Source organism: Cnephaeus nilssonii, assembly GCF_951640355.1.
Source record: "Cnephaeus nilssonii genome assembly, chromosome: 11".
NCBI lineage: Eukaryota > Metazoa > Chordata > Mammalia > Chiroptera > Vespertilionidae > Cnephaeus > Cnephaeus nilssonii.
This window is the reverse complement of record NC_137082.1, coordinates 13711693-13728309: the sequence shown is the minus strand read 5'-3', so window position 1 is coordinate 13728309 and position 16617 is coordinate 13711693. Positions and strand designations below refer to the sequence as shown.

The window sequence follows — 16617 nt, the reverse complement described above, 5'->3', positions numbered from 1 at the left end:
ATAACTTACTGCTTCAGTGTAAGCTTCACTGTTCTGTTCTTCATGAGCTTCTAGAAGTTTCTAGTAACATAAATATGGAAAAATGAGTTTGGTAGGCTAAGAAAGTTCCATCTGTGAATAGAGATACTTTAAACACAGAAGTAGCCTTAGTATCACATTAATTGATGTTGCAAATACTTTATAAAATTGGAGAAATATTCAAGTACAAATAAAGAATTACCCCAAGCCCTGGGTCCAGTGTTTGTGCTAACATATCTGAATTGCCTGCAGAACACAACGCTGTGTCCCTGACTCTCAGTGGCATTTGAAACCTAATATGCAAAAGTAGGAAAGGCTCTTCCGCAGACTGCGCAGATTTATCCTTCACTTCACACCCAGTTCCACCTGACAGCAAAGGCTTTTTCTTCAAAGTCCTAATATTACTTACTTTCAATAATTTACATTCTCTTGAATCAGTAAATGCTGGAAACATTTCCTCATATTTCTCAAGAGCAAGCTGAGAGAGAAAAAACACTGGTTAATGTCTGACTCACTAAACCAGGAAACAAAGCTTTGAACATTCTTTTTAAAAATGTTTTTATTTTTTAAATATATTTTTATTGATTTCAGAGAGGAAGGGAGAGAGAGAGCTAGAAACATCAATAATGACAGAGAATCATTGATTGGCTGCCTCCTGCACGCCCCCTACTGGGGATAGAGCCTGCAAACCCAGGCACGTGCCCTTGACCAGAATTAAATCTAGGACCCTTTGGTCCGCAGGCCGACGCTCTATCCACTGAGCCAAACCACCTAGGGCTGAACATTCTATTAGCTTCAATAAGATTCATCTATATCCTATTTAACTGTATAAGTATGTGTTAAATTCATCAAAATCACAGGAATCCTATCTATTTTGATTTTCAATTTCAGTTAAGAATCTATTTCTAAACCAATTTTCCAGAATTAGGTTGCTGTAGAGATGTTGTAAACCAAATCTAATTCTTAAAACACATAAACAGGTGTCTTATATATATATATTTAAGGTACCCAGTTTAGTCTTGCAACTAACGAATATCACCCAAACCAAGTGATATCAAGAACAACAAGAGTACCGGAGTAAGGCCCGCTCTCATGGGTCGTGTGCATCAGAACACGAGTACTGAAGGACTGACCATACCTTGGCATTCAACTCATCGACTATGAAGTGGCAGAGGGCTGCTTTAAAGAAGTAATCCTTTGCACTGTACTTCAACAGAGGATTATCCATGGTGTTTGCCCCAACCTAGGCACAGAAAGCAGTTAGATGTAGAAGGTTTGGTTTTTTTGCTTTTTAAAAAAATTGAATTTATTGGGGTAACATTGGTTAATAAAACCATACAGGTTTCAAGTGAACAGCTCAATAAAACATCATCTGCATAGCGCATGATGCGCTCACCACCCGAAGTCAAGTCTCTTTCCGCCCAGTTTATCCCCCTTTGTCTACTTTCTCCTCCCCACACCCCCCTTTCTATCTGGCTATCACTACATTGTTGTCCATGTCTATGTGTCATACATAATATATTATTTTTTTAAAAGTCAGGTTTCTTACATTAGGCAAACTATCATCTATTGCCTTTAGAAATAATTCTGTATCTTATGTTAGTTTAGCTATGAAATACATTCTTTTAATCCAATATTATAACTAGAAAATTTTACTAGAAGAAATAACATTTAACACATAAAATGCTAACCACTTAAAAATGAACTCAGAAGACTGTGACCTGTAGGAAGATGGAACAGACATCCTTTCCTCTATTCTTCCTAAGTATGACTAAAGCCCCCGTCATTTTATATGAAACAAATGTAAAACTGAAAGGCGAAGAGAAAACTGAAGACTGATAGGGACCTTGAGACACAATGGAAAACATGACAATGAATCCCCTGGGTTTTCTTTTTCTTTCATATATTCCTGACTTTTTACAGAAAAAGCTGGCATTAAAGTCATTGGATACAGAAAAAAAAAAAAAAAAAAGACTAGACAAAAGTTTCCTGTCTCTAGCCAAAGGACTAGGGAAGAGGCAGGTTAGCATACTAAGACAGAAAATATCTAGACAATAACTGCTCTATTCTAGCCAAATACCACAAGAAAACTGTGGCCTTAACCTCACTCACATCATCAAAGGCCAAAGAGGAAATCAAGATGTCCATCCTTTCGAGACTGCAAAGAGGAGCCCAACATTCCTGCCAAGGTGACTTGAGAGAAGGCCAAGAAGGGAGCAGCCTTCATCCCCGCCAGCTAGTAATGAGCCCACCCTCTCCCCTGCAGCTGAGGCAGTGCAGCCCACACAGGCAGCCTGGATTCCATCTGCCCAGCAGAACCTGGTATTCTCATCTCCCAGCAGGCATGGTTTCAGAAGAGGCCTAGTGGAGGGTTACGACTTTCACCATCACCTGGCAATAACAAAGACAACCCCACCATAGAGGTGGTGGACAGCAAGCAGGAGCTGGAATGAAACGAGGGCCTACCCCCAGATGTCAATGGAGGCCAGTGGGAACCCTCCACCTGGCAGTAATGAGGCAACACACCCTTCCCCAGCCAGAGCAATGCCACAGAAAGCCAGCTGACAGAGAAGGTTTAAGTAATAGGGTTAGGGTTAGGGTAAAAATGCTCAGTTTTCAATGGAAACTTACTCGCCATACAAAAAAAGAGAAAGATCTTAAGCTGAATGAAAAAAGATAACCAACAGATGACAGCTCTTAGATGGCAGAAATGTTAGTATTATATAACAAAGGTTTTGAAAGAGCCCTCATAAAAATGCTTCAAAATAGTAACACAAAAACACTTGAAAGTAAAACAAAACAAAACAAAAAACAGAAAGCAAAATCAACATCAACAAAAAAGAAATTCACAACAAAAAATCCCAGAAGACATAAAGAAGAACCAAAAGGAAATCTCGGAACCGAAAAACACAAAACCACATAAAAAGTAGATTGGCTCAACAGCAGAATAAATGGGAGAGATGAAAGAATCAACAAACTGATGAAAGAACATTAGAAATTAGTCTCAACAACAGAGAGAAGACAAACGGAAAAACAAAAAACAAACAACAAAAAACAATGAACAAACCATCAGGGACCTACGTGACCATGAAATGAGGTCTAACGTTAGGATCCTCTGAGACCTGGAAGGGGAGGAGAAAAAGAGAGCAGCTAAAAATATATTATAAGAAATAATGGCTAAAATTTCCCCAAATTTGGCAAGAAGCAAGAGCCTACAGATTCAAGAAGTTTAGTAAAACCCAAACAGGATAAAAACAAAGCTATCTATGCCACACCACATTAACTTCTGAAAACTAAAAGTTAAAGAAAAAAAATTGAAAGCAGCCTGAGAAAAATAACCTCTTATTTACAGAGGAAATCAATGTGAATAACAGCCAACTTTTTACCAGAAACCACAGTGGCCATAAGTGGCACTTTTTCAAGTACCAAAACAAAACAAAACATCAACCCAGAACTGTATACCCAAGGAAAATATGCTTCAGGAAGGAAAAGAAAATCAAACATTCCCAGATAAAGGAAAACAAAAATGTATGTTGCCAACAGACTTACCCTAAAAGAATGGTAAAAGGATATTCTTTAAGCAGAAAGGAAACAATAAAAGACTGAATCTCAAAACATCAGGAAGGAAGCAAGAACACAGCAAACAAAATGTGGTGAATACAATGAGCTTTTCTTCTCTTGAGTTGTCTAAATTATGTTTGATGGTTGAAGCAAAACAGTGGTTATAAAAGTATGTAAAGAAAACATTTAAGACAGTTATATATTGAACAGAGAGTAAAAAGAAAGGTAAAATTTCTATATTTCACTGGAAGTAACAAAATGAAGTCCCCATTAGACTATGATAAGTTATACAAATGTAACTGCTAGATGTAATCACTAAAAAAGCCATACTCAATAACACTACAGATAAGTCACCCACTGGAAGGCAGGAAAATAGAAAACAGAGAAATGTAAAATAACATAAATAGAAAACAAATATAAAATGGTAAACGTAAGCCCTAATATAACAATAATTATAATAAATGTTGTCTAAATATGCTAATTAGCAAAGTGAATTAAAAAGCATGACCTAACAATAAACTGTCCGTAAGAAACTCACTTCAATTATAATGATACAAGAGGCCTGGTGCACGAAATTCATGCATGGGAAGGCGGGGGGGGGGGTGTCCCTCAGCCCAGCCTGCACCCTCTCCAATCTGGGACATCCCTCTCACAATTCAGGACTGCTGGCTCCTAACTGCTCACCTGCCTGCCTTCCTGATTGCCCCTAACCACTCTGCCTGCCAGCCTGATAGTCCCCTAACCACTCCCCTGCGGGCCTGATTGATGCCTAACTGCTCCCCTGCCGGCATGATTGTCCCCAACTGCCCTCCCCTGCCGGCCCCATCGCCTCCAACTGCCCTCCCCTGCCAGCCCAATCACCCCCAACTGCCTTCCCCTGTTGGGCTGAGGGAACTCCGGCTGGATGAGGCGGGGCTGAGGGGACTGGATGCCACCATCTTGTGGCTGTGGGTGCTGCCATCTTGTGAGGGCTTGGCAGTCAATTAGCATATCCCCTCTTTATTGGCTTGGATGCCACCATCTTGTGAGGGGATGATGGTCATTAGCATATTCCCTCTTTATTAAATAGGATAGGCAGGTCAAAAGAAAAAGGATGCAAAAAGACATATATAAACATTAATCAAAAGAAAGCAGGAAAGGCTGTATTAATATCAAACAAAGTAGACTCCAGAGCAAAGACAATTATACTATACAGGAAGGGGCAAAAGTAGATATACAGTTGTTCGTATGGAAAATAATACAATAATTAATAAAGAGTATTACAAGAATAAATTCTGTGTTTTGCATACTCACAACTATAAACCTACTTTTGCCTCACTCTGTATAATGATAAAAGTGTCAACCCACCAAGAAGACAGCAATCCTAAACATGTATGCAGCAAGCAACAGAGCAGACCGACAGAAATGAAAGGAGAGATACAGAAACCCACAATAATAGTTGCAGACTTCAACACTCCAAGCTCATCAATGGATAGCTCTAGAAAGGAAAATTAGCAAGTATATAGAACTCAACACCATCAACCAAGGAAATCTAATTAACATTCATAGAACATGCCACCCAGGAACAGCAGAACTACAGAACATATGCCAAGAAAGACCATATTCTGGGCTATAAAACCAACCCTGACAAAGTTATAAAAATTGAAACCAGAGAGTGTTTTCCAACAACAGTGAAATCAAACTAGAATTCAACAACAAAAAGATAACAGAAAAATCTCCAAACACTTAAACTTCCCAACTTATTCTATGAGGCCAGTATTACTTTGCTACCAAAACCAGACAAACACATCACAAGAAAAAAAAAAAAATTAAAGATCAGTATCCCTTATGAATACAAATGCAAAATCCTCAACAAAATATTAGCAAAATAATTTTGGCAACTTACAAAAAGGATTACATGACTATACAGTTAAGGATTAATTTGTCTAAAGTGAGGTCTGGCTTTTGTCCATGACTCCTGGGTGGTAATTTCTAAACCCTTGGAATGTCCTGCCTGATAAAGAGTCAACCACATCTACATGACTGAGCCCCAGTAAAATCTTCAGACACTACATTCAGTGAGCTTCCGTTCTTGTCAATACTCTACGCATATTTTCACATATTGTTAAGTGAAGTAAGTGCTGTCTATACAACTCTACAGGGGGAGGACAACAGAAAGTTACAGACTTGGAACTCTGGACCCTACCGTATGGCATGCACCTCTTACTTTAGCTGAGTTTAATGTGTATCCTTTTTATAATAAAACATAACTGTGAGTATAACACCTTTCATTGAGTTCTATGAATCCTAGAGAATTATTAAACCTGAAGATGTTCTTGGAGTCCCCTAAACGTTGCAATGACCAAGTAAGATTTGTCCCAGGAATATAAGGTTGGTTCAGAATATAAAAATCAATGAAATATACTATCTTAGTGGACTTAAAGGACAAAAAACACCTGATCCTTTCAATAGATGCAGAAAAAGCACTTGACAAAAGCCAATACCCTTTGATGATAAAAACAGTTAAAGTAGGAAGAAAAGAGAACTTCCTCAAACTAATAAAGGACATCTATTAAGAAACCCACAGCTATCAATATACTTAATGGTGAAAAGCCGAAAGCTTTCTTCGTAAGATGGGAACAAGGTGAGGATGTCTGCCCTTGCTACTTCTATTTAACATTGTACTGGAACTTCTAACCAGGACAAATGACAAGAAAACGAAATAAAGGGCATTCAGATTGGAGAAGTTATGAAACTATCGCTATTGCAGATGACATGATTTTGTATATAAAAAAATCCACAAAACAAAAATTAGAGCTAATAAGTTCAGCAAGGTTGCAGTACATAAAACTAACATTTAATAATCTGAAAAGGAAATTAAGAAAATAATTCCATTTATAATAGTGTCAAAAAGAATAAAATACTTAGGAGTATGTTTAACCAAAGAAGTGCAAGACTTGCACACTGAAAACTATAAAACACTGAACAAAATTAAAGATCTAAATAAATGGAAAGGCACCTTGTGTTCACAGACTATAAGACTTGATGACAACATTTTCCAAATTGGTCTATAGATTCAATGCAATCCCCATCAAAATTCTAGTTGACTTCTTAGCAGAGATTGACAAGCTGATCCTAAAACTCATATGGAAATGCAAGAACTCCAAACAGTCAAAGCAATTTTTACAGAAGAAGTTGGCCCTGCCTGGTGTGGCTCAGTGCTTAGAGGGTTGTCCTGCACACCGAAGAAAGGTTGCGGGTTCGATTTCCAGTCAAGGGCACATACCTGGGTTGCAGGTTCTTTCCCTGCCCTGGCTGGGTGCACATGCAGAGGGCAACTAATCAATGTATCTTTCACATCAATATTTCTCTCTCTCTTCCCCTTTCCCTCCCTTCTACTATCTCTAAAAAAATCAATGGAAAAATAATCCTTGGGTAAGGATAAACAAACAAACAAAGTTCCTTGGCAGACTCTCACATTTCCAGACTTCAAAATTTACTTCAAAGCTACAGTAATCTAACAGTGTGATATTGGCATAAAGACAGACATAAAATCAATGGATTAGAACAGAGAGCCCAGAAATAAACCTTTGTATATTGGTCAATTTTCAACAAGGTACCAAGACCATTCAATGGCAAAAGGATGGTGTATTAAACAAGTAGTGGTAGGAACACTGAAAATCTACAGGTAAAAAAGAATGCAGTTGAATCCTTAACTAAGACCATATACAAAACATTAACTTAAAATAGATTGAAGAACTAAAACTATAAAACTCTTAGAATAAAACATAGGGGGAAAGCTTCATGACCTTGGGTTTGGCAATTTCTTGGATATGACATGAAAAACACAGGCAAAAAAAATTTGACTCAAGAAAAATTTAAAACTTAGTGTATCAAAGGACACTAACAACTGAGTAAAAGGGCAACCCACAGAATAGGAGAAAAATATTTGTAATCACTTATCTAATAAGGGATTAATATCCAGAATATATAAAGAACATCTAAAACTCAATACCAAGAAACAAGTAACCTGTTTCAAAAATGGACAAAGGAACTGAATAGACATTTCTCCAAGGAAGATATATGAATGACCAATAAGCACACAAAAAGATACTCAACATCACTAATCATTAGGGAAATGAAAATCAAAGAAACATTGAGGGACTGCTTCACACTCATTAGGATGGTTCTCAAACAAGCAAACAGAAAACAACAAGGATTGGTGAGGATGTGAAAAACTGGAACCACTGTACATTGCTGATAGGATGGTGAAATAGTGTGGCAACTGTAGAAAACAATTTGGCAGTTCCTCAAAAAGTTGACACATGTTCCAACAATCACAATATTAGGTATATAGCCAAAAGAACTGCAAACATACCTTCAACAAAAACTTGAACACAAATGTTCATAGCAACATTATTCATAACTAGAGGCCCAGTGCACGAAATTTGTACACGGGGGGAGGGGGTATCCCTCAGCCCAGCCTGCACTCGCTCCAATCTGGGACCCCTCGAGGAATGTCTGACTGCCCGTTTAGGCCCGATCCCACCGCTGCTGGCTCCCAACCGCTCGCCCGCCCGCTTGATTGCCCCTAACTGCTTCTGCCTGCCAGCCTGATCACCCCCTAACCACTACCCTGCCAGCCTGATCAACCCCTAACTTCCCTCCCCTGCCAGACTGGTTGCCCCCAACTGCCCTCCCCTGCCATCCTGGTCGTCCCTAACTGCCCTCCCCTGCAGGTCTGGTTGTCCCTAATTGTCCTCCCCTGCAGGCCTGGTCACCCCCAACTGTCTTTCCCTGTAGGCCTGGTCACCCCTATCTGCTCTCCCCTGCAGGCCTGGTCCCCCCCGCTGCAACTGCCCTCCCCTGCAGGCCTGGTTGCCCCCAATTTCCCTCCCCTGCAGGCCTGGTCCCCCCCCCAACTGCCCTCTCCTGCAGGCCTGGTTGCCCCCAATTTCCCTCTCCTGCAGGCCTGGTCCTCCCCCCCCAAATGCCCTCCCCTGCAGGTCTGGTTCCCCCACAACTGTCCTCCCCTGCAGGCCTGTTCCCCCCCAATTGCCCTCCCCTATAGGCCTGGTCCTCCCACCTGTCCTCCCCTGCAGGCCTGGTCACCCTCAACTGCCCTCCTCTGTCAGCCCAGTAACCCCTAACTGCCCTCCCCTACAGGCCTGGTTGCCCCCAACTGCCCTCCCCTGCCAGCCATCTTGTAGTGGCCATCTTGTGTCCACATGGGGGTGGCCATCTTTGACCACATGGGGGCAGCCATTTTGTGTGTTGGAGTGATGGTCAATTTGCATATTACTCTTTTATTAACTAGGATAGCCCCTAAATGAAAATAACCCAAATATCCATCAGTTGACAAATGGATAAACTGGAATATTACTCAGTTTTGAAAAGGAATGAAGTATTAATACATGTTATAACATAAGTGAACCTTGAAAATAAATTTTACTAAGTGAAAGAAGCCCGTCACAAAAGGCCACATACTGAATGATTCCATACATATTAAAGGCCTACAATCAGCAAATCCACTTAATCAGACAATAGATAGTATTTCCAGCGACTGGAGGAGAGAATGGGGCTTCTTTTAGGGATGATAAAAATGTTTTTGAATTAGGAAATGGTGATGATTACACATCCTTTGTGAATATACTAAACACCACAGACATGGTACTCCTTAAAAGAATGAATTATATAATGTGTGAATTAGATCTTAATAAAAAGGAAAATTAAGTTTAAAAGTAAAAAAAAAAGATTCAGAGTAAATTCTGCTGGAAGTTGAACAGACAGCAGTAACCTCACCTGCTCATAGATCTCGATGGCTTTCTGGTATTGCTCAAGCTGGGCAGCATATGCTGCCACCTTTAGCAGACACTTGTTAGCTGAACTGAAATCAAGAACCAGAGCAAAGTAAGCAACAAACAGAGAAATAAAAAGACACCCAGTATACTTTCATTTGGTACAGTACAATACACTTCGCTAACAGAGTACAGCAAAGATTTATCTTTTATCACACTTAACAAAAATCCATTTAATTATATTAAGAAAAGTAATACTTGCCTGTTGGATTCTTCTCCTTTATAATAATCAGCCGATTGTTCATAATGTGCAATAGCCTGAAAACACACACATATCTTATTCAAACTACTTATTTAAAGAGTTGCATTTAAAAAACTACACTTATATGGGTATTTTTTCTTATAAATAAACCTATCCCAACAGTAAACCTTTCACAACTTGGCCTACTTTATTCAGGGAACACAAAAATGCATGCACCTCTGGAAGCCTGGCAGCAGACTGCTCGCTGCCCATCAAAATCTCTTATCCCCCTCCTCCATGGCAAATACCCAGCTACACCACTTCCCCAGCCTGCACTGCAGTTAGAGCAGCCATGAGACCTATTCCTTCCATGGAATATAAACAAACATGCTGTAAACTACTCCCAGGCTTGGTCCATACATCTGACTCTGCATCCTTCTCCAGGCCTTTTCCCTTCTCATGAGCCACCATGGCAATAGCCAAGTCTAGCGTGACAATGGAAGCCACGAGCTAAAGGTGACAGAACTTTTGTCAGCCTGGTTCCTAACTAAATACAAAAGGCAGAATGGACCTCAAACCCCATGCCCCACCACTGCCAAACCCAGAACAGCTATGCTGGATTGTTATTTCTGAGATATGTGAAGCCTATTAAATTTAGATTTAAGGTTTGCTAAAGCAGCACACATTATCCTCACTAATAACCTAAGTGTCATCTAGATTAAAGGTCATGTTTTCACTCTAAAATGTGTGGTGCTGAATTAACAGTCAAGTGGAAAAGAAAGAGTGCAGGCCGGAAAGCTAGAAGCTCTGGTCCTGTGGGGCATAGATTCAGTGAAGTCAAGCACATGACAACTCAGAAGGCAAAATACTGCAAGCTCTCTCTTCCTCTTGAGAACACCTGTGCCTTTCCCTACTCTCTCTCTTCTCTAAAGCAGACTTCTGCCTTCCCGCCTCTCCTTCTTCCTGGCACATTTTCTTTGTCTTTCTTATTCCTGAGCTCCAGGGGCCCTTCTTTTTGCCTCTGTAACTTGTTTCCTGAGCCCACGCAGTCCAGCTGGCTCACTTCTTCCAGGGCTCGCTTGTTCTACCTCTGTGACTAAATAAACTTTGCTTGTATTTGAAACACACACACACACACACACACACACACACACACACACAAACCACACATGCCTATTGGAGCTGGAAACTATGGAAATAAGGTCTATGGAAAGGGCCAGATGATAGTATGTGCTATTTTTAGCCAGGTTCTATAAGGAAAAAGAACTGAAGGAATTAGCTGGTTCATGAAAGGAAACAAAGTCCAGAAATAGGATAAAACTGGAAAGGTCAATACAATAAGGGCAAGAGGTAAGTATGAACAATGTTTTAAATTATGGGTCAGAAACACTTTCCTGTGACAGGCCAGATAATAACAGGCTTTATGAACTATACAATCTGTTTTCACTTTATATCTCTCCTCAGGTAGCACAAAGCAACCACAGATGATGCATAAATGAAGGACTGTGGCTATATGCAAATACATTTTATTCATGGACAATACAATTTCAGTTTCATTTAATTTTTGTGTTATGAATGCTTTTCCCCTCAATGATTAAAGAGTCAGAAAACCATTCTTAGCTTCCAGACATACATAAACAGCTGGTGGATTTGTAGATCCCTGCCTTAAATTTCAAGGTTTTTCCAGTAAACCTGGAAGAAACCTGTGAGAAAATCAGATTACAGGTGCTGCCCTACAGTTCAATGGCTCCGAGGCAGCTCTACTGAGTTACGAGAGGCTCAGGGACAGAAAAAACACACACAAATAAAATATAACAGGCTAGGGAACTGTGTTAGGAAACACTTTGGTGTGGTTATGGGCACAGGGAACTGTCTGGGAGCAAACAGACCTGGCCCATAAAGCGTATGGTCCCCTTTCCTGCAGGTGGTAATGGTTATAACCAGGAATGCAGAGCCACAGGCTGAAGGGGGCAGAGCCAACATTAGCCTTGTCTGGACTGCAGTTTTTGACAAAACTGAACAGTTTTTTCTTTTTTTCCATTACCATACCCTCCTACACCCTCTTCCACCTCCACTCCCCGCCCCCCGGTAATCACCATACTGTTGTCTGTGTCCATGAGTTCTTTCTTTTTTTCCCTTTTTTGCTCAATCCCTTCCACCACCCTCCCTCCACCCCCAAAGCTGTATGCTTACTCTCTACCTATGAGTTTGCACAGTTATATGAAAAATAGACACTTCTGTGTGTGAATGATTATGTTTTTGGGTCTATTTATTTCAGCCACTTAGCCTACCCAAACTAATATGCTCCCCTCCACCAAATTTTCTCAGCATTATTTAAACTAGAGTCCCGATGCATGAAATTCATGCATGGGGACTTTAGGCCTGGCTGCGATCAGAGCCAATCTGTAGGGCGACTGGCAGGGCGATCTGGGGGTCCCTGCTGGCACCCGCCTTGGCCATCCTGGCGCCGCCTGCTCGCCCCTGCCCCTGCCGCTGGTCGCCTCCCTCTGCAGGAGTTGACCAACGGGGTGATCGGTGATCGAGGGGTGGCACTGGCCCATTCGCTGGCCGGCCCTGCCCCTCGCTGCCGCAGGTTGCTTCCCTCTGCAGGGCGACCAGGGGCCCCTGCTAGCACCCGCCTTGGCTGGCCTAGGGCCTGTGGGCAGCTCCTGCATTGAGCGTCTGCTCCTCGGTGGTCAGTGTGCATCATAGCGACCAGTCACCAGTCGTTCCGCTGTACAGTTGATTTGCATATTAGGCTTTTATTATATAGGATAGGAGAAAAACTGGGAACAATTTAAGTGGGTAAGTATAATGAGCTACCTTGCTATGATTAAAAGTAATGGATAGAACATTCACTATGGGAAGTTCTTTATGAAATCTTAAAGCCATAGAAGGATAGGTACACTATAGTCCTCTCTTTACAAGTACATATATAGACACATCCAGAAAAGGACTGGTAGAATATATTCCTTTGGAGCACATGTCAGAGCTGTTACATACACACATGCACACACGTGGGATTATATGATGAATGTCCATCTTTTCCCACTAAAATATAAGCTCTGTGAAGGCAGCTTTCATGATGGTTTCCTCACCATTATGTCCCTAAGCCTAGCACAATGCCTATCATACGGTAGGTGCTCAGTAAACAGATACTAAGGGAATAAATGCAAACTGCATTTCAAATGAAGGTCCACTATTAAACCAATATCTTGATTAGTTTGGAATGCCCAGGAAAGTTTTTCAATGAATTTATGATTAATCAGAAATAATTTTATTTGAATTGTCCTCATTCTCTCAAGTATTCAGCACTAGTTTGCACTGTAATAAACAGGATAACATAAGAAACGTGACCAAATCTTTTTGTAAAGAGTATCAGTTATATAACCGCTTCCTAAGGAGGAAATGTAGCTAGTTTCTTCCCAGTTCTTACAGCACCCCAACACTCAATGAACAGAGTTGGGTTGAACTGTTTTGGAGGTTAAAAAGACAAAAGAGGCCCAATGTCAACAATTTGGTTTAGCCTAATACTTATTAAATAACGATACTGGCTCATCAAAATGTTATAACTGTGAACTTCAGCTAGGTTTATTATAATAAAAGAAAAAATTTAAATTTAGTTTTTAATAATGCTAATTAAGCCAATAATAAAAAATTATGGTTTTCCCAAGTTTTGACAGAGACTAAAGTTGAAAGGAAAGCTTATCCACTGGCTTAGAGAAGTTTCCGAGTAAACAGGCCGGCCACAGGTTATCTTTGACGTTCCACCTAGTTTGGAGTTTTAACAGGTAGTGAAACTTATAAAGCATACGCAGAACCTTTCACACTAGAAATCAGCCCACTGTAAGTTCTAGTCCCAAAGACAATAATATAAGAAGTAGAACACAGCAACCAATAACAACAGCACACATAAGAGTAAATCCAGAAACCACCCAGCTGATTATCCTGAGTTAAGTAGCATGCCACAGGGATCACAAGACTCCTTGGGAGAGTTGGGTAAGTGGCACAGTGCCACAGAATACATGGGTCCTGAAATGAAACACAAGGCTTTCTAGGACTGCACCATCGTCATTAAGGCAAATGCAATTTCCAGGGTGCAAGCGTAAGGGTCCACTTTGTAGGTAAAACAGCTTTAAATATGGGATCAATTCTTTTAGAACACATACCCCCAGAGAGGACCTAACGGGAACCTGACACACTACACGTAACAGTAACAAACAGTACTAAATCATGTCCTCTAGGGACCTAAGACAGAAATGAGTCATAATTCCTCTGGACCATTTAAAAAGGACCTATTTATTATTTGGTTCCATGTTTTATTTCGTGAAGTCAAAGTAGTAATGTGAGTTTATGAAACTTCACTGTTCACTAGCTAAAATCTGTGAATGAATCAGACGACATATTAAAAGGAAAGAAATTCATTTGTTAGAAATCAGATATAAAGTAGTTGTGTATTTGGTGTCACTGATTTTTTCAAACATAAACTTCACACACCAACCAAAATCTGATGGATCCACCAGAGACGTGAAGGCAATGTTTCTAAACATAGGAGGCCAAACATCAGAGAACACAATGAGCTAACCCTGTGTGTACTGAGTAATACTCTTAAATGGCTTTTTTAAAAAGAACACAACAATGAAAAAAGATGTCACCTACTGGCCAGCTTGCAGAATGGCAGGAACACTGTGAGTAGTGAGTAATGGAGGTTTCAGAAGCTGTGTGGCAAATCATCTAATTTTTTTATAAAGAAAGAAAACAGGAGTGCACCATACGTCATTTTACCCACCCTCAATGTTAAGGAAACCCCTGTGGTGAAGTGGTTGCCCGAGCCCAGGCCCTGGCAGCAGAGATGGCACAGAGCACTTCAGGCTTCTGCCTCCAGAGGGCTCTTCTGACCACTGTGGACAGGAGCTGATGCAGTGGCTTTAGCTGGCAAGATGATACACGAGTGCTCATCTCCCCAAGACCGAGGCCACCTCGAAAAGGACAGTGAGAAGTGCTGAGACTTGGGAGTTCTGAGGACAGTGCCCACAGAAATTGCTCACAGGTTGGATGTGGAGAAAGAGAAAAGGCAAGTATGCCTGTGGTCTGGAGGGGGAACAGCAGGTGAAAAGGAAGGCCAGGTCAGAACTCAGTCTTACACATGTTTGCCTTGAGTTTACAGTCGAGAGGTTGGCAGACATGGGGACATAGGAATCTAAAGCTCGGATAGAGGTCTAGGTTGCAGACAGATTTGCAAGTCCTGGGATACAGGCGATACTTAAAGTTGTGATGCTGAGTGAGTACAGATAGAAAAACCGAGGGAGCAAGATGGAGAGAAGACAACGACCCAACTCTGGGGTCACACTATAGGGTGAGAAGAAGAAAAGGAACCAGCTGAGGAGTCAGAAGAGAGCGCTCAGTGAGGTGGCCAGAGAACCAGGTGGGAGACGTGGTCCAGAAGCCAAGAAAGAAGTAAAACAAAGGAGAGGAAGAGTGACAACTGTCCAATGCCAGGCAGGCACGGGGAGTGTCACACCACCGAGATAGGAGGCAACTGGAGTCTTTCAGCTGCTTAGTGTTCATTAGTCTGAGAGTGATGCTCTCCACTACATTTCTCTTTCTGATTCACACCTGTTCCATCCGCAGCACTCAGGAGGACAGTTTTACATAAACATTTGTCTCCAGGCTGAGTTGAGGCAGCCTCTGAAGTGTGGCCAATGTGTTTTCCTCTCACCACGGTACACTCCAGCCCTGCAGGAGATGCCCTAACAGAAGACAGCAGGAGAGAGGAGAGTGCTGGGCCAGCTTTGCGTAAGCTCCACTCGTTCCAGCCTGAGTGAGCATAGGCAGTGTAACCATTGAGTCCTAGTTTTTCCATAGCCATAAAGCTGAAATGTGGTAAAATTCATGGCATGCTACCAAGGACAACGTTTGGAAAACAGTATTTGTTCAATAAGTGTTTCCTTCTTCCTCTTTTCTTCTGCTACTAGCGGCATACCTTGCTTTATTGCATTTGCTGATACTGCATTTTCATCAACATCAAAAAATCATCCAACCAGCAAATAGACTAGGACTCGCCAAATGCTCAGATAATAGTTTTTTAGCAATAAAACCTTTTTATTAATTAACTAGAGGCCCGGTGCACGAAATTCGTGCACGGAGGGGGTTGTCCCTCAGCCCAGCCTGTACCCTCTCCAATCTGGGACCGATCGAGGGATGTCCGACTGCCCGTTTAGGCCCGATCCCGGTGGGCAGTCGGATCCTTAAACGGGCAGTTGGACATCCCTCTCACAATCCAGGACTGCTGGCTCCCAACTGCTCGCCTGCCTGCCTTCCTGATTGCCCCTAACCGCTTCTGCCTGCCAGCCTAATCACCCCCTAACCACTCTGCTGCCAGCCTGTTTGCCCCCAACATCCCTCCTCTGTCGGCCTGGTTACCCCTAACTGCCCTCTCCTGCAGGGTTGATCACCTCCAACTGCCCTCCCCTGCAGGCCTGGTCCTTCTCAACAGCCCTCCTTTGCAGGCCGGGTGCCTCCCAACTGCCCTCTCCTGCTGGCCATCTTGTGGTGGCCATCTTGTGTCTACATGGGGGCAGGATGTTTGACCACATGGGGGCAGCTATATTGTGTGTTGCAGTGATGATCAATCTGCAGATTACTCTTTTATTAGCTAGGATAGAGGCCTGGTACAGGGGTGGGGGCCAGCTGGTTTGCCCTGAAGGGCGTCCCGGATCAGGTTGGGGTTCCCTTGGGGTGTGGGGTGGCCTGAGCGAGGGGCCTGTGGTGGTTTGCAGGCGGGCCACGCCCCCTGGCAACGCAAGCGGAGGCCCTGGTATCTGGAATTTATTTTCCTTCTACAATTGAAACTTTGTAGCCTGGAGCAGAGCCAAGCCTGGGGCTCCCTCTGAGGCCCGAAGCCATTTGTGTTGGGGTTATAATTGAAACTTTGTTGCCTTAAGTGGGTGGGCCCGGCCAGGGTGTGCGGAAAGCTTTGCTTCCCCTGTTGCCGGCGGCAACCCTGGCCTGCTCTCTCAA

The 16617-nt window shown here is 42.1% G+C and overlaps 1 protein-coding gene across 3 annotated transcripts in view; it reads right to left on the bottom strand.

Moving 5' to 3' along the window:
• The window catches only part of NAPB (NSF attachment protein beta), a 40510-nt gene that overhangs the window by 3337 nt on the left and 20556 nt on the right, over positions 1–16617 (bottom strand). For 2 of the 3 annotated variants that reach the window (XM_079784028.1, XM_079784027.1), the window contains 5 exons: positions 9619–9674; positions 9361–9445; positions 1157–1261; positions 428–496; positions 10–60 (listed from right to left, as the gene is read on the bottom strand). In XM_079784028.1, the coding sequence (XP_079640154.1) occupies positions 10–60; positions 428–496; positions 1157–1261; positions 9361–9445; positions 9619–9674 (366 nt within the window). Of the gene's footprint in view, positions 1–9; positions 61–103; positions 497–1156; positions 1262–9360; positions 9446–9618; positions 9675–16617 lie in introns of those variants that run through there. The other variant, XM_079784026.1, reaches the window with a different exon arrangement.